This window comes from Fistularia commersonii, chromosome 19 (assembly GCF_037954325.1).
Source record: "Fistularia commersonii isolate RoL2024-O1a breed Wild chromosome 19, RoL_Fcom_v1.0, whole genome shotgun sequence".
Taxonomy (NCBI): domain Eukaryota; kingdom Metazoa; phylum Chordata; class Actinopteri; order Syngnathiformes; family Fistulariidae; genus Fistularia; species Fistularia commersonii.
Genome location: NC_141302.1, coordinates 2366899 through 2383698, shown reverse-complemented (window position 1 = coordinate 2383698; position 16800 = coordinate 2366899). Strand labels below are relative to the sequence as shown.

The window sequence follows — 16800 nt, the reverse complement described above, 5'->3', positions numbered from 1 at the left end:
TTTAATGGCTTTTGTGATTGGAGGGAAGGTTGGGTGAGGTGTGTGTGTGTGTGTTTGACAGTGATGTATCCACTTGCATGTGAGCAAACAACAAGATCTTTATGATGTAATGCGAAGCCACGGACGGCAAACAAACAATTAATAATGAATAAAAAATTTTAATTTATAAATAAACATATTTTTATATTCATGTTTATATATAAATAATAATAAAGAAAACACTAAATTAAATATTAACATCCTGTGTGTTTTATTTGGACACAGAGTGCACGGTTGTCAATTTACATTTAAAAAATAAAATGAAATAAAAAGAAGTCAAATCTGGAAAAAAAAAGGGACTTTATTTGATGTTATATATTTTTCTTAATCGTATTTTTATGTTAAAAAAAACAAAAAACAATCGATCCGTTTTCTTCCTGCAAGAACCGAGGAAACGAGCGCGTGACCGTGCACGTCGGATCGACTCCCAATCAATCACCTGCCGTATCACAAGCGTGCACGTGCATCAGAAAAAACAATTAATTCCCCCTCTTTTTTTTTTCCCTTTTTCAAAAATTTTATCACAACTTGAATCCAAACCGAGGGGACACACACACACACACACACACACACACACACACACACACACTCTTGCCAAAATGTCTGCGTATTACTGTATCTCCCCCCAACACACACTCTTCATTTACAAAAGGGGACGCTTGGCTGGCTGCCTATAAGTCAGTTTATCCGCGTGAGATGACCAACACACACCCCAACCCTCCACCATACAGTGTGTGTGTGTGTGTGTGTGTATGATCTATAGTTCCCTCCCCTTTTTTTCCCCCCTCCCTCCCTCACCCTAACCCTTCTTAATATGATGTAAAAAGCTAATCGCATGCAAATGTCTGTTGTCCCGGTAACCAGGCCTGAAAAATCCTTTTGATGTTTCCCCCGACTCATTCTCTTCACGTTCTCTTTGTTTGCCACAGTCTTGCTGCTTTGTCAACATCCCTCCCTCTCCTCCACCACCACCATCCCCCTCCTCCTCCTCCTCCTCCTCCTCCTTCTTCTTCTTCTCTCCATCCATTCTGCACTCCCTCCATTAGAAGGAGGAGAAAAAAAAAAAAAAAAAAAGTTCAAACTCCACTTTGTGTCTCGGTCTTTCTCTAAGCCCCTCTCGCTCTATTCTTCTTCCTCCTCCTCCCGTTCTCCCCTTGACTGTGCCTCTCTGTCTGTCTGCCCCTTCGCCCTCGCTCATTTCCCATCATTCCCACCTACTGTCTCCTGTCCCCTCGCCGCCGCCGCCGCCGCCGCCGTCCTCCCCCCCCTCCTCCCAGTTCTGCCCCTTCCTGTCGCCCCCCCCCCTTTATCTCTCGTTCCTCCCCTCGCTCGCACAGATGGACTCCCTCCTTTTCCCCTTTCCTTTTCCCTCCCGGAGAATTTGATCCCGGGAACTATTTGATACGGCGTAGTAGTTATCTAATCGAGGCTGAGGTGGCGGCGGCGGCGCAGCTGGAAGCGCCTTCCTCCTCCTCCTCCTCCTCCTCCTCCTGCTTGTGACGGCCCCCGGGTTCTTTTATTTATTTTTTATTTTTATTTTTTTTTAGGAGGGGCCTCGACGTTTTTATTTTTATTTTTAAAATCTCCTTAAAAAGCCCCGAGGCATTGTTATTATCATCGTCGTTGTTGTCATAAAATTGATGATTATTATTGTAATTGGTATTTTGATCATCATTAGTTGTAGCACTACTACTAGTTGTAGTTGTATATTTTGGACTATAATTACTGTACTTATTATTATTATTATTATCATAATATTGATTCTTATCTTAACATCAGTAGTAGCAGCAGTATATTTATTATTATTGCTATTATTGCTATTATTACTACTGATTTCATTATCAGAATATCTATAATTATTATAAATTGATATATTTTATGCACATATATATATCTAATATGTATATAATATTTATGTAATAAATAAATATTTTTATGGAATACATATTATGATAATGACAAAAGTAATATAATAATAAAAATAATAATTTTGTCATCATAATATGTATTCTATAATAGTAATAATAATAAGTATTATTATTGAAAACATTATTATTATTATTATTATTATTATCACCTGTAGTAGTATTTGTATTAATTGTATATTTATTATATGAATATATTTATTGTATTAAAATATAAGTATTATATCTTAATTATTTTAATCATAATTGTTAATGTCTTCATTATGAATGTGTCGTTATTATTGTTTATTTAATTATGCATGTAATCTTTTACTTTTGTCATTGTTAGTATAACAGTTATTGTAAATATAATTATTATATCTTAATTATTTCAATCATTACCGTTAATGTCGTCATTATTGTTCATTTTAATTATGTATGTAATTTTTTACTTTTGTTATTGTTAGTATTATCGTATTTTCAACAACCACAAAAACAATATTAATAGTAATTATATGACTTCTACTGCTATAATAATAATATTAATAATTTTCCCATCGCTAACCTGATTAAAAAGAGTAAAGTTGCACCTACAGCCGCTTCATTACTAGTACTACTACTAGTACTACTACTAGTCAAACTACTGCCATTACTACTTGAGTTGCTTCGTGCACGTACGTCACATAAATACCGCCAAAAATCCAAGTGTCATTTTCGTTCCAGTTTTAATTACACACACAAAGAAGTACAAAACAGTAAAAAGTACACGCTGTACTGCATCATTGGCGTAACATGTATTTCCCACGTTTCCACACGTCTTGTATTCTATATATATATATATATATTTATATATTTACTTATATAAAATGTAAACATCAGGCAAAGTGTCGGCCATGATCCCTTCCCGCCGCCGGCCCGTGAATATGACAATTTATGCGGTTGGCGGGATGAAAGATGGCGTCCATTACTCCGCCGCCATCGGAGCGGCGTGCAGCAAACAGCTGACGGCGCCGGCTGCTCCCGCAAATTACATATTGATTCCGAGGGTGCGGCTCGATAACCATTTGCAATTTTTTTTTTTTTCAAAATCGGGGGGGGGGGGGGGATGCAGATTGGAGAAACGGCGGCGGCGGGCGGTAACCTCGGCAACCTGGCGTGGCGTCCAGACCCTTATTTCCTGGATCCTCGCCGTCATCCAATAGGATGTCAGGATATTCGGGTGTAAAAAAAACAAAAAAGTCTCGTCCCGTTTTTCGTGATTTTTCTCGACGATTTACCAATTTTCCCCCGGTTACCATGGAAACCAATCGGCGACCACCTCGTCTTCGTACGAAAACGCCAAATTTTAATTTCCCGCACCTTTCAGTGCATTTGAAAATAAATAAACCAAAAAACACAGATTATCGCCTCCTGACCTTTGACCTGGAATCGCTTCTTTTTTTTTTTTTTTTTTTTTTTTTTTTTTATTTCTTTATCTAGTGAATAAAAACCTTTGTCAACATTTTGAACATGAAAAGAAAAAAAAAAAATCACGCTTCTATAGAGAGCAGCTTCTCAGCTGTTGTTTCAGCACTTGAGACGTCTCGCGCTGTTTTCCACCCGCCGCCGCCGCCGCCAGCTTGGTGTGTGTGTGTGTGTGTGTGTGTGTGTGTGTGTGTGTGTGTGAGAAAGCTGGACCACATCGCGAGCAGTAAAGCCTCTCCGGTGATCCCCCCTGGCAAGGATTTGGCTCCGCCCCCCTGCCGACGTTTGGAATTTCCCACCAAACTGGGATTATAATCCGGGCGCCGGGGGCGGAGCCAGACGTTCAAGGATTATCAGTCCCGGGAGGGGAAGATGTTTTCCAACGTCCCGACACGTCCCGTCACGCCGCGCCGGGAGTCTCCCGTGTTTGTTTTCCCTCCCCGACCGCCGCACATCGGCGCCCGTTGTGATGTCACAACCTCCAGGCCCCGCCTCCTGGAACCCAAAATTTTAAATTTTTTAAATAAATCCCCAAAACATTCCTATTAAATTTGACGGATTAATTTTTTTTTTTTTTTTTTTTAATCTTATTTATTCGTCTCTTTCCGCCACCAAGAAAATAGTACCTTTGCGAATTTTTTTTTTTTTTCAAACACGCTAAATATATTATTTCACAACACACACATTTCTTTTGTTTTTTTTTGTTTTTTTTTCAATTTAAACATTTTTATCAGGGTTCAGAGGAGGCAAAGCTTCCTGCAGGAAGTCGCTGGAAACCCTGTCTGTCGATTTGAACCAGCCTCTCGAACAGTGTGTGTGTGTGTGTGTGTGTGTATGAGAGTGAACAGTGCTCCTCTGTCTCCTAACAATAAGAGTGACTGCATGTGTCGGAGGGGAGATGAGTGTGTGTGTGTGTGTGTGTGTGCTCACGCAACCTTCATTTGCATAGATGCAATCACACCTGGCCTATAGCACGCATTTTTACACAGGCGGCGGCGGCGGCGGCGGCGGCGGGGAAGGGGTGGGTGCAGGGGTGTAAAAAAAAAAAAAAAAAAACCCTTCGTTCCATTCAGCGTTGTAAAAAAAAGCACATTTGAAATCTGCAAAATCCGCCGCTGGATTCACTTCCCCGCGCATCACTTCCTGTTTGCCGGGGGAAGCATGTGACGCCGCGCGGTCAGCCGGCCAGGCAGTCAGTGGTTCAGACCGAGTGGTTTGGGCGAGTGGCGAGGGGGGGGGAAGGGGGGGAAGGGGGGTTCGGGGAGGGGGTTCGAGGGAGGGGGGGGGGGGCGGACAATGGTCGCACTGTGTGGCTCTCAAGTGCCTTTCGGTGTCAGCGACTGCCAGCAGCCGGGGCTGGCAGATCCAAAATGGCGGCGCGCGGGGAGCCCTCGCGCCCCCAGCTTCCCCCCCTCCGGTGCCTGTCATGGTGTTAAACAGGGCACTTTGGGTACTTTTTCGGGGGCAAGAGGGGGGTAGCTGCATGTGTGTGTGTGTTAGTGTGTGTGTGTGTGTGTGTGTGTGTGTGTGTGGGGGGAAGGGGTGGAAGTTCACAGCTGCCCCGGCTAATCTGCTAGTACTTTTTTTTGTTGTTGTTGTTGTTGTTTATAGGAAGGGGTGAATTGGAAAGAGGAAAGAGGGCAAGTGCGTAGCAGCTTTTGCTTCTTCTTCTTCTTCTTCTTCTTCTTCCTCTTTCCTCCCCCCTTCTTGTCCAGTTCGAACCCCCTCCTCCAGCCCAGCGAAGAGATGTTTCGCATCTCGGTCCAGTTTCTGATAAATAAAGACAAAAACAAATAGGAATATTGAAAGTTTTCCAAATCAAACCCCCAGGATGAAGCTGAACAGGCCCCGAAAAATTAGAATAAATTGTTCCCTCTTCTCGCGTTTTTTTTTTAAATCTCTCCTGATTTTTTTTTTTTTAGGGGCTTCGGGGTTTTATTTTAAAAAATAAACAAACAAAAAACAAAAAAAAAAAAACAGGAAGTGGACTTACTGGTCGGCGGTCAGACAGCGGTGGAGGGCGACTGGCTCTGCGGACGGAAGAACAGGCACTGGTTTCATTCGGCGTCAAAGTGCGCAGCGAGGCCGGGCATCCACTCGCTGCCGGGGAATATGTGCACGTGTGTGTGTGTGTGTGTGTGTGTGTGTGTTTGCCTGTCTGCTCGGGCCGCATGCGTCCGTCTGTCTGTCAATCTGTTTTCCAGCCGCGATCTGTTTGCCAATCTGTCATTTTATGTTTGCTCGATGAGGAGATTGGAGGAGTGTGTGTGTGTGTGTGTGTGTGTGTGTGTGTGTGTGTGTGTGCAGGACACATTCATTAAACCGCTAAGGTTTGCACAGATGCATCTGTTCTTCGGATGTATGGAAGTCAGAAGATGTTTGCAGGCTAATCTTTTCCAGAATTGAAACTTTATGAAAACTTTTCAGAAACTGTTTGTATTTTTTATCCTTTTAAGATTTTATTTCCTTTTTGACCGCCGACTTCTTAAAGCTGTTTCGATGTATCGTCTTTTTTAAGCGTCCACTAGAGGGCACAGTAGAGTCAAACGGAGCAACAAATAACACGACAACAATTATTGCATTTTTTATGAGCATTATTTTCATTACAAATTATTATTAGATGTTGTTGTTGTTGCTCATAATAGTATTATCATTTTATTACTATATGTGACATATATTATTATTGTTCTCACATGTGATATTGTTTTTGTGATTGTTAGACATTATTACTATTATTTTTATTGTAGTTGTTATATATTATCATCATTATTGTTAGACCTATTTTTATTATTAGTATATGTGAAATTTATCATTATTTTCTTATCACATTAAATATTTATTGTTGTTATTTTCATGCATTATTATTAGTATTCTTATCATTTGTATCATTATTATTATCATTATTGTTAGACACAATTTTTATTATTAGTATGGGAAATGTATTTATGATTGTTCTAATTACATGCAATATTTATTGTTGCTGTTATTCTTATGTATTAGATATTATTATTATTATTATTATGTGATTATAATTATTATTATTTTCATTATCATCATCATCACGCGTTGTTCATCCAGGGTTAAAGGGTTTCCTCCATTTAAAAATAAATACTTTAATTGTTTTCATCGCGATGGCTAATAACATTTATCACCAGCTAATTGGTTCATTTTTCTGGTTACCCGGGAAACGAAAATCTGGGACTAAAAAAAAAAAGAAAACAAAACGCTCTTTACAGTGAGTTTACTATTACTGTCAAAGTACTGTGTTATTACTACTTTATGAATGTTTGATATTTAATGCAAAGAGAAACGGGGCGGGGGGGAGGGTTAAAAATATCTTGCGTGAAGATTTAATCCAATCAGATCACAGTAAAATGCCTGCGGGGATGAATGTCTCTGAAAAGCCATAAAAATATGATAATAATAATCAAAAATAATTAAATAGAAGAAACTCCCTCGTGGGTTAATTGAAAAATAGACCAACAAGGCAGAATGGGTTCATTTTAACTTTTTAAATCCAAATCGACATGGGAGACAAGACGGGACATAAAAAGCAAATTAAAAGTAAAAAAAAGGATAAAACAAAAATTTGACAAATTATGAATTTAAGAACGTCATCATAAAAGGTATTGAAATATTTAATTTGTAATTATTTGTTTCTTTTTTTTTTTTTTTTTTTTTCCCTCAGATCCGCGCGCGCCTGTTCGCAAAGGTCAAAGGTCAGAGGTCAGAGGTCAGAGGTCACCGAACGCATCACGGCGTCGTCGGCGAAGCCCACCTGCGATGGACCCGTGGATCCGGAGCTCCTGCGGGGGTCGCGGCCCGGCGCCGGCGACCCGCCTTCCTTCTGGCTGCCCACGGACGACGAGTCGGAGCAGCTGCTGTGCACTGAGGGGCGAGACACGGAGAGCGCGTGAGTGTGTGTGAGCGCGTGCATGTGCACGTGCACGCGCGTGCAATATGAAGAATCCATCCAGTGGGTGTCAGGGTGAAGAAGAAAGGGGCGGGGGGGGTTTGGAATAATGAGAGCAGTCTATATTGGATGGTTGTAGGAATTTACACTGTGTGTGTGTGTGTGTGTGTGTGCGTCTTGGTTGAAAAAATGGGGATGGGGTGAAGGAGGGAGGGGTGAGAGACAAAGACGGAGAGAGTGAGAAGGCATCTTTTCATCCGGTGCAATGAATTTCTAACACGTTTTAGAGGATGGGGTGTCGCTCCGTGCGCCCCCTGGTGGTCAGAAGCGGTACTGCAGGTTCCACCGCCGGTTTTACCGCAAAATTAATAAAGTTTCCACCTTTCGATTTTTTTCTTTTAAGATTAAATTAACAACCAGGTTTTTAGTGTTAAAACCCGTCCACCCTGAGATAACAGGGTGACTCAAGTATGTGTGTGTGGGTGTGTGTGGGTGGGGTTCGAACCGCATCAAACATACAAATATACATATTTTGTACTTTTTTTTGTGCAAACTGTGTCCTACCTCTGTCGCTCAAGCTGCAGATGGAGTCCAGCTCGGACGCCGGCGTCCCCGTGGCGTCCAGCAGCAGTTTGCTGGAGACCCCCATGCAGAGCGACTCCTTCAGACACAACTCTGGGAAAAATTAACCCACAGGGTAAAAATGAGTGGAAAAAAACATGGCGACTCCTTCAGACACAACGCTGGGAAAAATTAACCCACAAGGTAAAAATGAGAGAGAAAAAAACATGGCAACTCCTTCAGACACAACTCTGGGAAAAATTAACCCACAAGGTAAAAATTTGTGAAAAAAAAACATGGCGACTCCTTCAGACACAACTCTGGGAAAAATTAACCCAAAAAGGTAAAAATGAGAGAAAAAACCATGTCAACTCCTTCAGACACAACTCCGGGAAAAATTAACCCACAAGGTAAAAATAAGAGAAAATGGTTTTTCGTAGCGGCGAGGGATTGTGGCGGCGTACCCGTGTTGTTGATGGCGTGCGTCCACAGCAGCTGTGCGACGTCGTGCGCCCACGCCTGCCTGTCCTCGCGGTCGCGCGCCTGCAGCGTGATGCAGTCCCGGCTCCGCGGCGCCTGGCGGACCCACACCTCGAACCTCAGGCCCTCCTCGCCAACGCTCTGGGTCAGGCCCATCTCCGTCGTCTAGCGAATTGAAATTGAAATCGGCGCCAAAAAAAGGGGGCGTGGCCTCTGAGTGTGTGTGTGTGTGTGTGTGTGTGGAACCTTGATGCTGTGCTTGTAGCTGTAGGCGACGCGTCCCGGGCCGCCGCTCTTCTGCTTGGTGAAGACGATGGCGTGCTGGTAGAGGAAGACGTTCCTGACGCCCGCACGCTTCCGCCGAGCGCCGCCGCACACCGTGAGCTCGCCGTGCCGCACCAGCTCGCCGCGCTCCGCCACGGGCATCTGCAAGGAGCGCACGCATCGTCAGCGGGCGCCGTCACGGACGCCATCTTGGATGTTGAATTGTTATTTTCAGTTATTCACTCCCAAAACAAAGATGGATTCATTTATTCAGGTGGAGAAGATGAGAAACCAGGAAGTGGCGAGCGCAGTCCACTTCCTGTTGTGCTGCGCTCTGATTGGCCGGCTCTGGATCGACAGCAGTGGCACAAGCGGCTGTATTTTTAAACCCCAGGAGGACGTGTGAGTGATGCTTCACAAACAGTTACGAAACGCCACTCGATCACACACACACACACACTCTCACACACACACGGGTGTTTTATCGACACACACACACTATTGCTCTGGTTGGTCATTTCACCTGAAGAGCTTTTGCAGTGTGATTTTGAAGTAGTTCGCAGGGAGTGTTTGTGCTGCTGCCATCTTTCCCTCTGCGCTCATGAGTGGGAAGAGAAGTGTGTGTGTGTGTGTGTGTGTGTGTGTGTGTGTGTGTGTGTGTGTGTGTGTGAGTAATCAACTCCAATGGTGGTCAACCTCAGAAGTACTCTTATACTCAGTGCTCATCTTTTATATGCATACATACACGCTGCATTTATAGATAGATGATGTCTGTGTGTATGTGTGTGTGTGTTTGTGTGTGTGTGTGTGTGTGTGTGTGTGTGTGTGCGTGTGTGTGTAGGTGGGTGGGTGTGTTTGTGTGACCGGAGTTTGACTATTTAAACATTTGAAAATTTAAAAAGAAATGAAAATGGAACATTTTAAAATATTAAGTTGTCAAAACTTACACTTTGAAAATTTCTCTATATTGAAAATTTAAAGGTTGTTGTTTTTTTTTTTTGTCATTTTAGAACGTTTTAGTGAGTGAAAATTCCTATATTCAAATTTTTTTAAATTCGAGATTTGAAATTTGAAATTGTGAGATAAAATTTGTAAAAATAAAAAAAAATGTTGAGTTTTCAAACATATATTATAAGTTTGAAATCTTAAATTTTTGAGCATGGAAAACTGTAAAAAAATGATTTTTTGAGACTGTTGAATTTAAAAATCATTAAAAATAAATGAAAATGTGACCTTAAAATTTTGTAAGATCAAAACCTTAAGTTTGAACATATTTCAAAAATAAAGAAAATAAAAGAATAATGAAGGGAAAATTGAATTTTGTAATCTTTGAAAGTTTTCAAAATTAAAAGGTTGATATGATAAATAATTGAAAACTTCTATATTTTAAAGTTGCAATCTTATAAAAATTGTATTGTTGGAAAATTCCAAATTGAAGATTTGAATTTTGAAAACCTGAGAAACGAAAATAAAATGGTGAAAAATTATATGGCAGAAAGAAAATGGGGAAAAGGTGAAAGTTTAATTTTGTAATTTTAGGGTTTGTGTGTTTGTGCGTGCGTGCGTGCATGTGTGTGTGTGTGTGTGTGTGTGTGTGTGTGTGTGCATAAGTAATCAACTCCAACGGTCAACCTCAGCTCACGTACATACACACTGCATATATATATTGATATTTAACATTTAATAAAATAATGTTACAATAATGTTTCAATAAAATGTGACACTTAAAACTACATATTTAATTTTGAGAAATATTCAAAATGAAAGTTTTGACTTTTTATTTTATTTCCAAACTTTGCTTGAAAATTTCACAAAATTGAAAATTTGAAGTTTGAAAATGTAAAAGTTCATAAATAAAAATAGAATAATGGATTTCAATATTTTTTAGTTTGTCGATTGCAATATAAACATTTTTAATTGAAGATTTGAAGGTTGAAAATGCGAGAAGTGAAAAATAAATAGTTAAAAATTATTGAAAGGATGACAATAAAAAAATCATTTTTTTAATTTTTTTCAAACATAAATTTAGTTTGAAGTCTTAAAAATGTGAACATTAAAAACTACAAAATACAAATTTTAGGAGTTTCAAATAAGTTTGAAAATGTATCAAAATTGAACATTTTTAAGTTGTTACAAAGTTAAAAATAAAGAAAGTTAAATATATGCTGTGCACACTGCATATATATATATATATATATATATATATATATATATATATATATAACATTAAATTAAAAAAAAGGAACAATTGAAATTTTGTAATTTTAGGAAGTTGTAAGAATTCTAAGAATTTGCTTTGTGTGCATGTGTGCATGTGTGTGTATCAAAAAGAATAAAAACCATTAAATTAAAAAAACAAAAAAAAAAAAAAAGGAAAAATTGAAATTTTGTCATTTTAAGGAGTGGTAAGAATTTTAAGAATTTGTTTTGTGTGCATGTGTGTGTACCAAAAAGAAGAAAAACCATTAACGTCTATGACGGGAAGAAAGGTCAGGTCAAGTGACTCAAATTGTGACCCCTGTGATTGACAGGTGAGGTTAAGCCCCGCCCCTTATCGTCCGAAAAGATCCAGAATCTGGAACGCCGGGGATTTTACCGGACATCCGACAATGAGGTCGCTGGCGCGGAGGTCCTCGCCGTGGCGCTGGGCGTGCCTGAGGATGGAGAGGGCGGAGTCGGAGGCGGGGTTTATCCCGCCCATCTCCTCCAGGGCCTCGCAGTATTGCTCCAGCCGCTGGGTCGGGGCCTGCAAGCAGGCCGGGAACGACAAGGGCGACAGCGGGGAGGCGGCCGGGAGCTTGGACTGCGGGAGGAAGAGGAGGCGGAGAAAGAAAGCAAACATTAGCGTCATCGCCGTCGTCATCTGCGTTGTTATTGGCGCCCCCTTGTGGTGGAGTCTGGAAGCGCATCTGCTTCCTGCTTCTTACTAGTTTATGTGGTTCAGAGTTGCGATTCAGATTTTATTTTATTTGTTTAAATGTTTTTAATTGTTAATGACTTTGATTTACTTTGTGATATTTTATTATTCTGAAGTGTCCTGGTTATTATTTATTCTATTTTTCAAATCGTCAGCCTCTTGAAATAATCGCCAAAGTCATTTTTTCTGATTTTTTTTCTGATTTTCTGATTTTTCTGATTCTGATTTTTTCTGATTTTTCAGGAAAAAACTGAAGAATTTTACACAATCTTGACGTAGGCAATTCTACTAAAGGGGTAGAATGGCACAATCTGTTTATCCGAGGATTTGGTCAGGAGATGATTTAGGAAAAAAAAAAAAATTGTAAAAAAAAGGAATTAGGCGATTATTTAAGAGGATGATGAAATGATATATCATATTACATATATATATGAACATATATTTGAATAGTATATATGTGTATATTTATACAAACTATATATATAAATGTTTATATATAAATATGTACACACACAAAGATTTCATTTTCAATTTTTTTTTAAAACATATATGAATTTTTCAGCTTTTAAAAATATTTTTAATCTAATGGGGAGTTTAATAAATTGTCATTTTGTAAATTAAAAAGGTTGTAGATTTAGCATTTTAAAATGTAGTTTGAAAATGCAACATTGTATTGTCAATGTTTGAGATTGATATTATGCATTTTGAAAATGTTCATGTGTTAACATTATTTGATTTGCTCTGAATATCTGAATTGCTCTGTTTTCAAAATGTAAATTACAAAATATTTCAATCTGCAGTCATTTAGAGGTAGAACTTTTTAATATTTTTAAAAAGTTAGAATTTTAGAATTTAAATTTTGAAAATTGAAGTGTTGAAAATAAATGTTTAGGAAATTCAAGATGGCTGTTACATTTTTCTTTGAAATGATAAAAGATTGAAAATTGGAATGAAAGTTTAAAGTTTGAATAAATATTTGAATAAATTTCAAGTTTATTGTTTGTAATGTAAATGTAGAACTTCAGAAATTTTGAAATGTAAGAATATTTTTTTTAAATACAAATTTTTTTTTTTCAAATTTTAAAGATTGGCATTTGAAAAAAATAAAAATATTGTGAAAATTTAGTTTGAACAGAAATGAGTTTAAAATCTTGTACAACTTTTGAAAAGTTATTTTCTTATTTAACTTATTATTTAACTTTAAATATCAAAATATGAATTTTTTTTGGAATTTTGAAAACTCAAAGTTTGAAAACATAGAGTTCAAAATTGACATTTTTTGATTTCTTTACTTTAATTTAAAAGAATCAAAATTGAAAACTTTTGAATTTAAAATGTTTAAAATTTTGAAAGTTAGGCAATTGAAAAACGTGAATATAAAGTTTAAAATCAGTTTTGAATAGTGTTGAAAGTTCCATATTTTGAACAATATAAATTTTACTGTTAACATTTTTGAAGGTTAACCTAAGTTAAATGTTGAATTTGAACATGAAAAATTTACGAAATCTAGGAATGATTATTTTTATTTTTAGTAAATCTTTAAGTGTGAAAAAACAATCTAAATTTAAAATAGTTTTTCACAATTTAAAAATTGTGTGTCAAACTGTGTTTGGATGTAAAAATACAAACATGTCAAAATAAACTTTAAGTTAGTTTAAGAGTTTGAGTTCTAAAAATGTTGAAAATTCTACATTTTCAAAATTCAAAGATTAAAAATGGAATTACTTCAATTTTTTTTTGTGAAAAATGATTTAAGCTAAATTTGGAACTTTAAACATTTGAAAATCAAACTGTATATTAAATTATACAATTTCTAAAATTACGAATTTCGTACAAAATCTAAGAATGACATCTTTTTTTAATCTTGAAGTTTGAAAAATGGAAAGGGAAAAAATGTAAACATACAAGAGTTTTTTGATATTCAAAAACTATGACAAAAATGTTTGGAATGTGGAAAGTTTAAACACTCAAAAAACTTGTAAATAAAAAGTTCAATATCTAAGAAATTTTTTAGAAATTTTGAATTTCCAATTTCAAAAGAAAACTCGAAAAGATACCGCAATACCAACTTGACAAACGTAAACGTCTTGTTCAAAAATCAACATTTTTAAAAAAGGTAAAAGTAAAAAAAAAAATTTGAATTTGAAAAAGATTTTTTTTTATTAAAAAAAGAACTATATACCTTCAAGTTTGATATATCTAAAATGGTTGAAGTTTTGAATCAAAATTATTTTAGCTGAAAGGTTGGATTAGAAAAATCCAACCCCTTTTAATCACAAAATGTGAAAATTTGTGTTTTTACACATTTTTGTGAGTTTCAAATATGTCATAATTTTTATGTTGAATTGAGAAAAAAAAAGTTTCAAATCTAAAATAAGCATCACATGTTTGAAAATGTAAAGAATTGAAAATTTTGAATTTCCAATTTCAAAAGAAAACAAGAAAACATACCGCGATACCAATATGACAAACGTAAACGTCTTGTTCAAAAAGCAATATTTTTTAAAAAGTTAAAAGTAAAAAAAAAAAATCATTTTGAATTTTACAAAGAATTTTTTTAATTAAAAAAAGAATTGTATACCTACAAGTTTGAAAGATCTGAAATGGTTGAAGTTTTGAATCAAAATTATTTTAGCTAAAAGTTTGGATTAGAAAAATCCAACCCCTTTTAATCACAAAAATTTGAAAATTTGTGTTTTTACATATTTTTGCGAGTTTCACATATGTAATAATTTTTATGTTGAATTGAGAAAAAAAAACATTACAAATCTAGAAAATGTCAACTATCCCAAATATGTCAAACATCACATTTCTGTAAAGAATTGAAAATTTTGAATTTCCAATTTCAAAAGAAAACTCAAAAAGATACTGTGATACCAACCTGACAAACGTAAATATCTCGTTCAAAATCAACATTTTTAAAAAAGTTAGAAGTAAAACAAAAAACATTTTGAATTTTAGAAAGAATTTTTTAATAAAAAAAAAAAAGAATTGTATACCAACAAGTTTGAAAGATCTAAAATGGTTGAAAATCGAAATTTCTGAAAATTCCAAATTTCAATCAAAATTGTTTAAGTTAAAAGATTGGAGAAGAAAAATCCAACCCCTTTTAATCACAAAAATGGGAGAATTTGTGTTTTTACACATTTTTGCAAGTTTCACATATGTCATAATTTTTATGTTGAATTGAGAAAAAAAAGTGTCAAATCCAAAAAATGTCAAATCTCCAAAATTTGTCAAACATCACATTATTGAAAATTCAAAGAATTGAAAATTTCGAATTTCAAAAGAAAACTCGAAAAGATACCGCGATACCAACATGAAAAACTTAAACATCTTGTTCAAAAATCAACATTTTTTAAAAAAGTTAGAAGTAAAAAAAAAACATTTTGAATTTTAGAAAGAATTTCTTAATAAAAAAAAAAAAGAATTGAATACCTACAAGTTTGAAAGATCTAAAATGGTTGAAAACCGAAATTTCTGAAAATTCCAAATTTCAATCAAAATTGTTTAAGTTAAAAGATTGGATAAGAAAAATCCAACCCCTTTTAATCACAAAAATGTGAAAATTTGAGTTTTTCACATTTTTGTGAGTTTCAAATATGTAATAATTTTTATGTTGAATTGAGAAAAAAAAAAGTTTCTAATCCAAAAAATGTCAAATCTCCAAAATTTGTCAAACATCACATTTTTGAAAAGACAAAAACTCAAAAAGATACTGCGATACCAACGTGACAAACGTAAACATCCCGTTCATTTCCGAGAACCCTTCCGTCACCACGGCGCCTCACGGAAGCCTCACCTTGAAGAAGTCGGCGGCCTGGGTGACCAGCGGTGAGTCCGGTTCCGGCCTGTTCCGGATGTAGTGCGAGTACTGGAGGAACTGTTCCCGCTGGGAGGGGAGGAAGTAAAAAAAAAAAAAAAAAAAAAAAAAAAAAGGGCGTGACGTCATTTCGGGCGTTCGGGGAATAAAACGTCCGACGACGACGGCTCACACTGACGTATTTCCCGAAGCAGTCCTGCTGCAGGAGGCTCTGCACCAGAGCGCCCTCCATGGCCGGGAGGAGGCACTGCGAGTGGAAGCCGCTCAGGTCGGCCCAGCCGGGGAACAGGAGGTCGGCCTTCCCCCGGACGGCGGGCGGGGCGTCCTGGAGCTCCAGCAGCGGCAGGTAGGTTTCCTCCACGCCCCTCAGGACGGCGGCGTACTGCCTCTCCGAGCTCAGCACGCGGCACCACAGCAGGTAGATCTTGCTGCTGCGGCGGCACGAGCGGGTTCGAGCCGGAGGCGGGAGGACGGCGACTTCCTCCCGCCTCCGGCCCGCGACGGTCACTCACCTCTGGGCGGTGGATCCGGCCCGGTCCGTCCCCGTTTCCCTTTCCGTCCTGCTCAGCAGCACGTGTTGCCGCGGAGATCCGGTGTGGTCCACCACCTCCTTGCTGCTGACCTCCACCCCTCTGATCAGCACGCCGCCGCCCGAGCCGCCCCAGCCCGGGGCGGCGGCGGCCATGCCGGTGGCCACCACGGGGTCGGCGGCGGCCCGGCGGCCCAGCCAGGACATCGGGGAGCTTCGGCTGCCGCCCGAAACCGCCGGGGGGTCGGCTGGTTTGGCGACGGCGGCGCCGCGGCGAGGAGCCAGGAGGGCCTGGAGGTCGAAGCTGGGGTGTCTTTTTCTGGGAGGCTTCGGGGGGAGCGGGGCTTCGGTGGGCTGAGGAGGACGACGTGATCAGAAAACTTTAAAAGTGTTTCACGGTGGTGAGGAATCACGATAGAGCTCTATATAAAAGTGAAAAATAGACATCATATTCATACTATATATCAGACCCGGACATTTTACGGCCCGCTTTATTAACTGGCCCGCCAAACAATTTCCTTGAATATTTCAAAAAGTATTTTCAATAAATATTGAATTGAGAAACTCCTTATTTTATATATTTATTTTTTTATCTTTATTTTTTTCTATTTTTTTCCTTTTGTTTAATTCAATTTAATTTTATTTTTTATCTATATTTTTATTTTTTTTTCTCTTTGTTAAATGCAATTTAATTTTATTTTTTATCATGATTTTTCCAATTTTTTTCATATTGTTAAGGTTCATTTATTTATTTTTAAGCTTTATTTCTTTCTATTTTTTTCCTTTTGTTTCATTAAATCTAATTTTATTTTTTTGTCTTTATTTTTATCTATTTTTCTCTTTGTTAAATCTAATTTAATTTTATTTTTTATCTTGATTTTTTCAATTTTTTTCATATTGTTTAGG

General features: G+C 37.7%; 1 protein-coding gene across 4 annotated transcripts in view; it reads right to left on the bottom strand.

Moving 5' to 3' along the window:
* Positions 1–5078: 5078 nt before the first annotated feature.
* arhgef40 (Rho guanine nucleotide exchange factor (GEF) 40) overlaps positions 5079–16800 on the bottom strand; it is a 43862-nt gene continuing 32140 nt past the window's right edge. The window contains exons 18-27 of one of the 4 annotated variants that reach the window (XM_086165643.1): positions 15878–16248; positions 15544–15796; positions 15345–15434; positions 11222–11428; positions 8608–8787; positions 8346–8526; positions 7885–7995; positions 7186–7295; positions 5401–5437; positions 5079–5177 (exon numbers count right to left, since the gene is read on the bottom strand). In XM_086165643.1, coding sequence (XP_086021769.1) covers positions 5411–5437; positions 7186–7295; positions 7885–7995; positions 8346–8526; positions 8608–8787; positions 11222–11428; positions 15345–15434; positions 15544–15796; positions 15878–16248 — 1530 coding nt within the window. In that variant the 3' untranslated portion in view covers positions 5079–5177; positions 5401–5410. Of the gene's footprint in view, positions 5178–5400; positions 5438–6498; positions 7296–7884; positions 7996–8345; positions 8527–8607; positions 8788–11221; positions 11429–15344; positions 15435–15543; positions 15797–15877; positions 16249–16800 lie in introns of those variants that run through there. The other 3 variants (XM_086165645.1, XM_086165642.1, XM_086165641.1) reach the window with 3 other exon arrangements.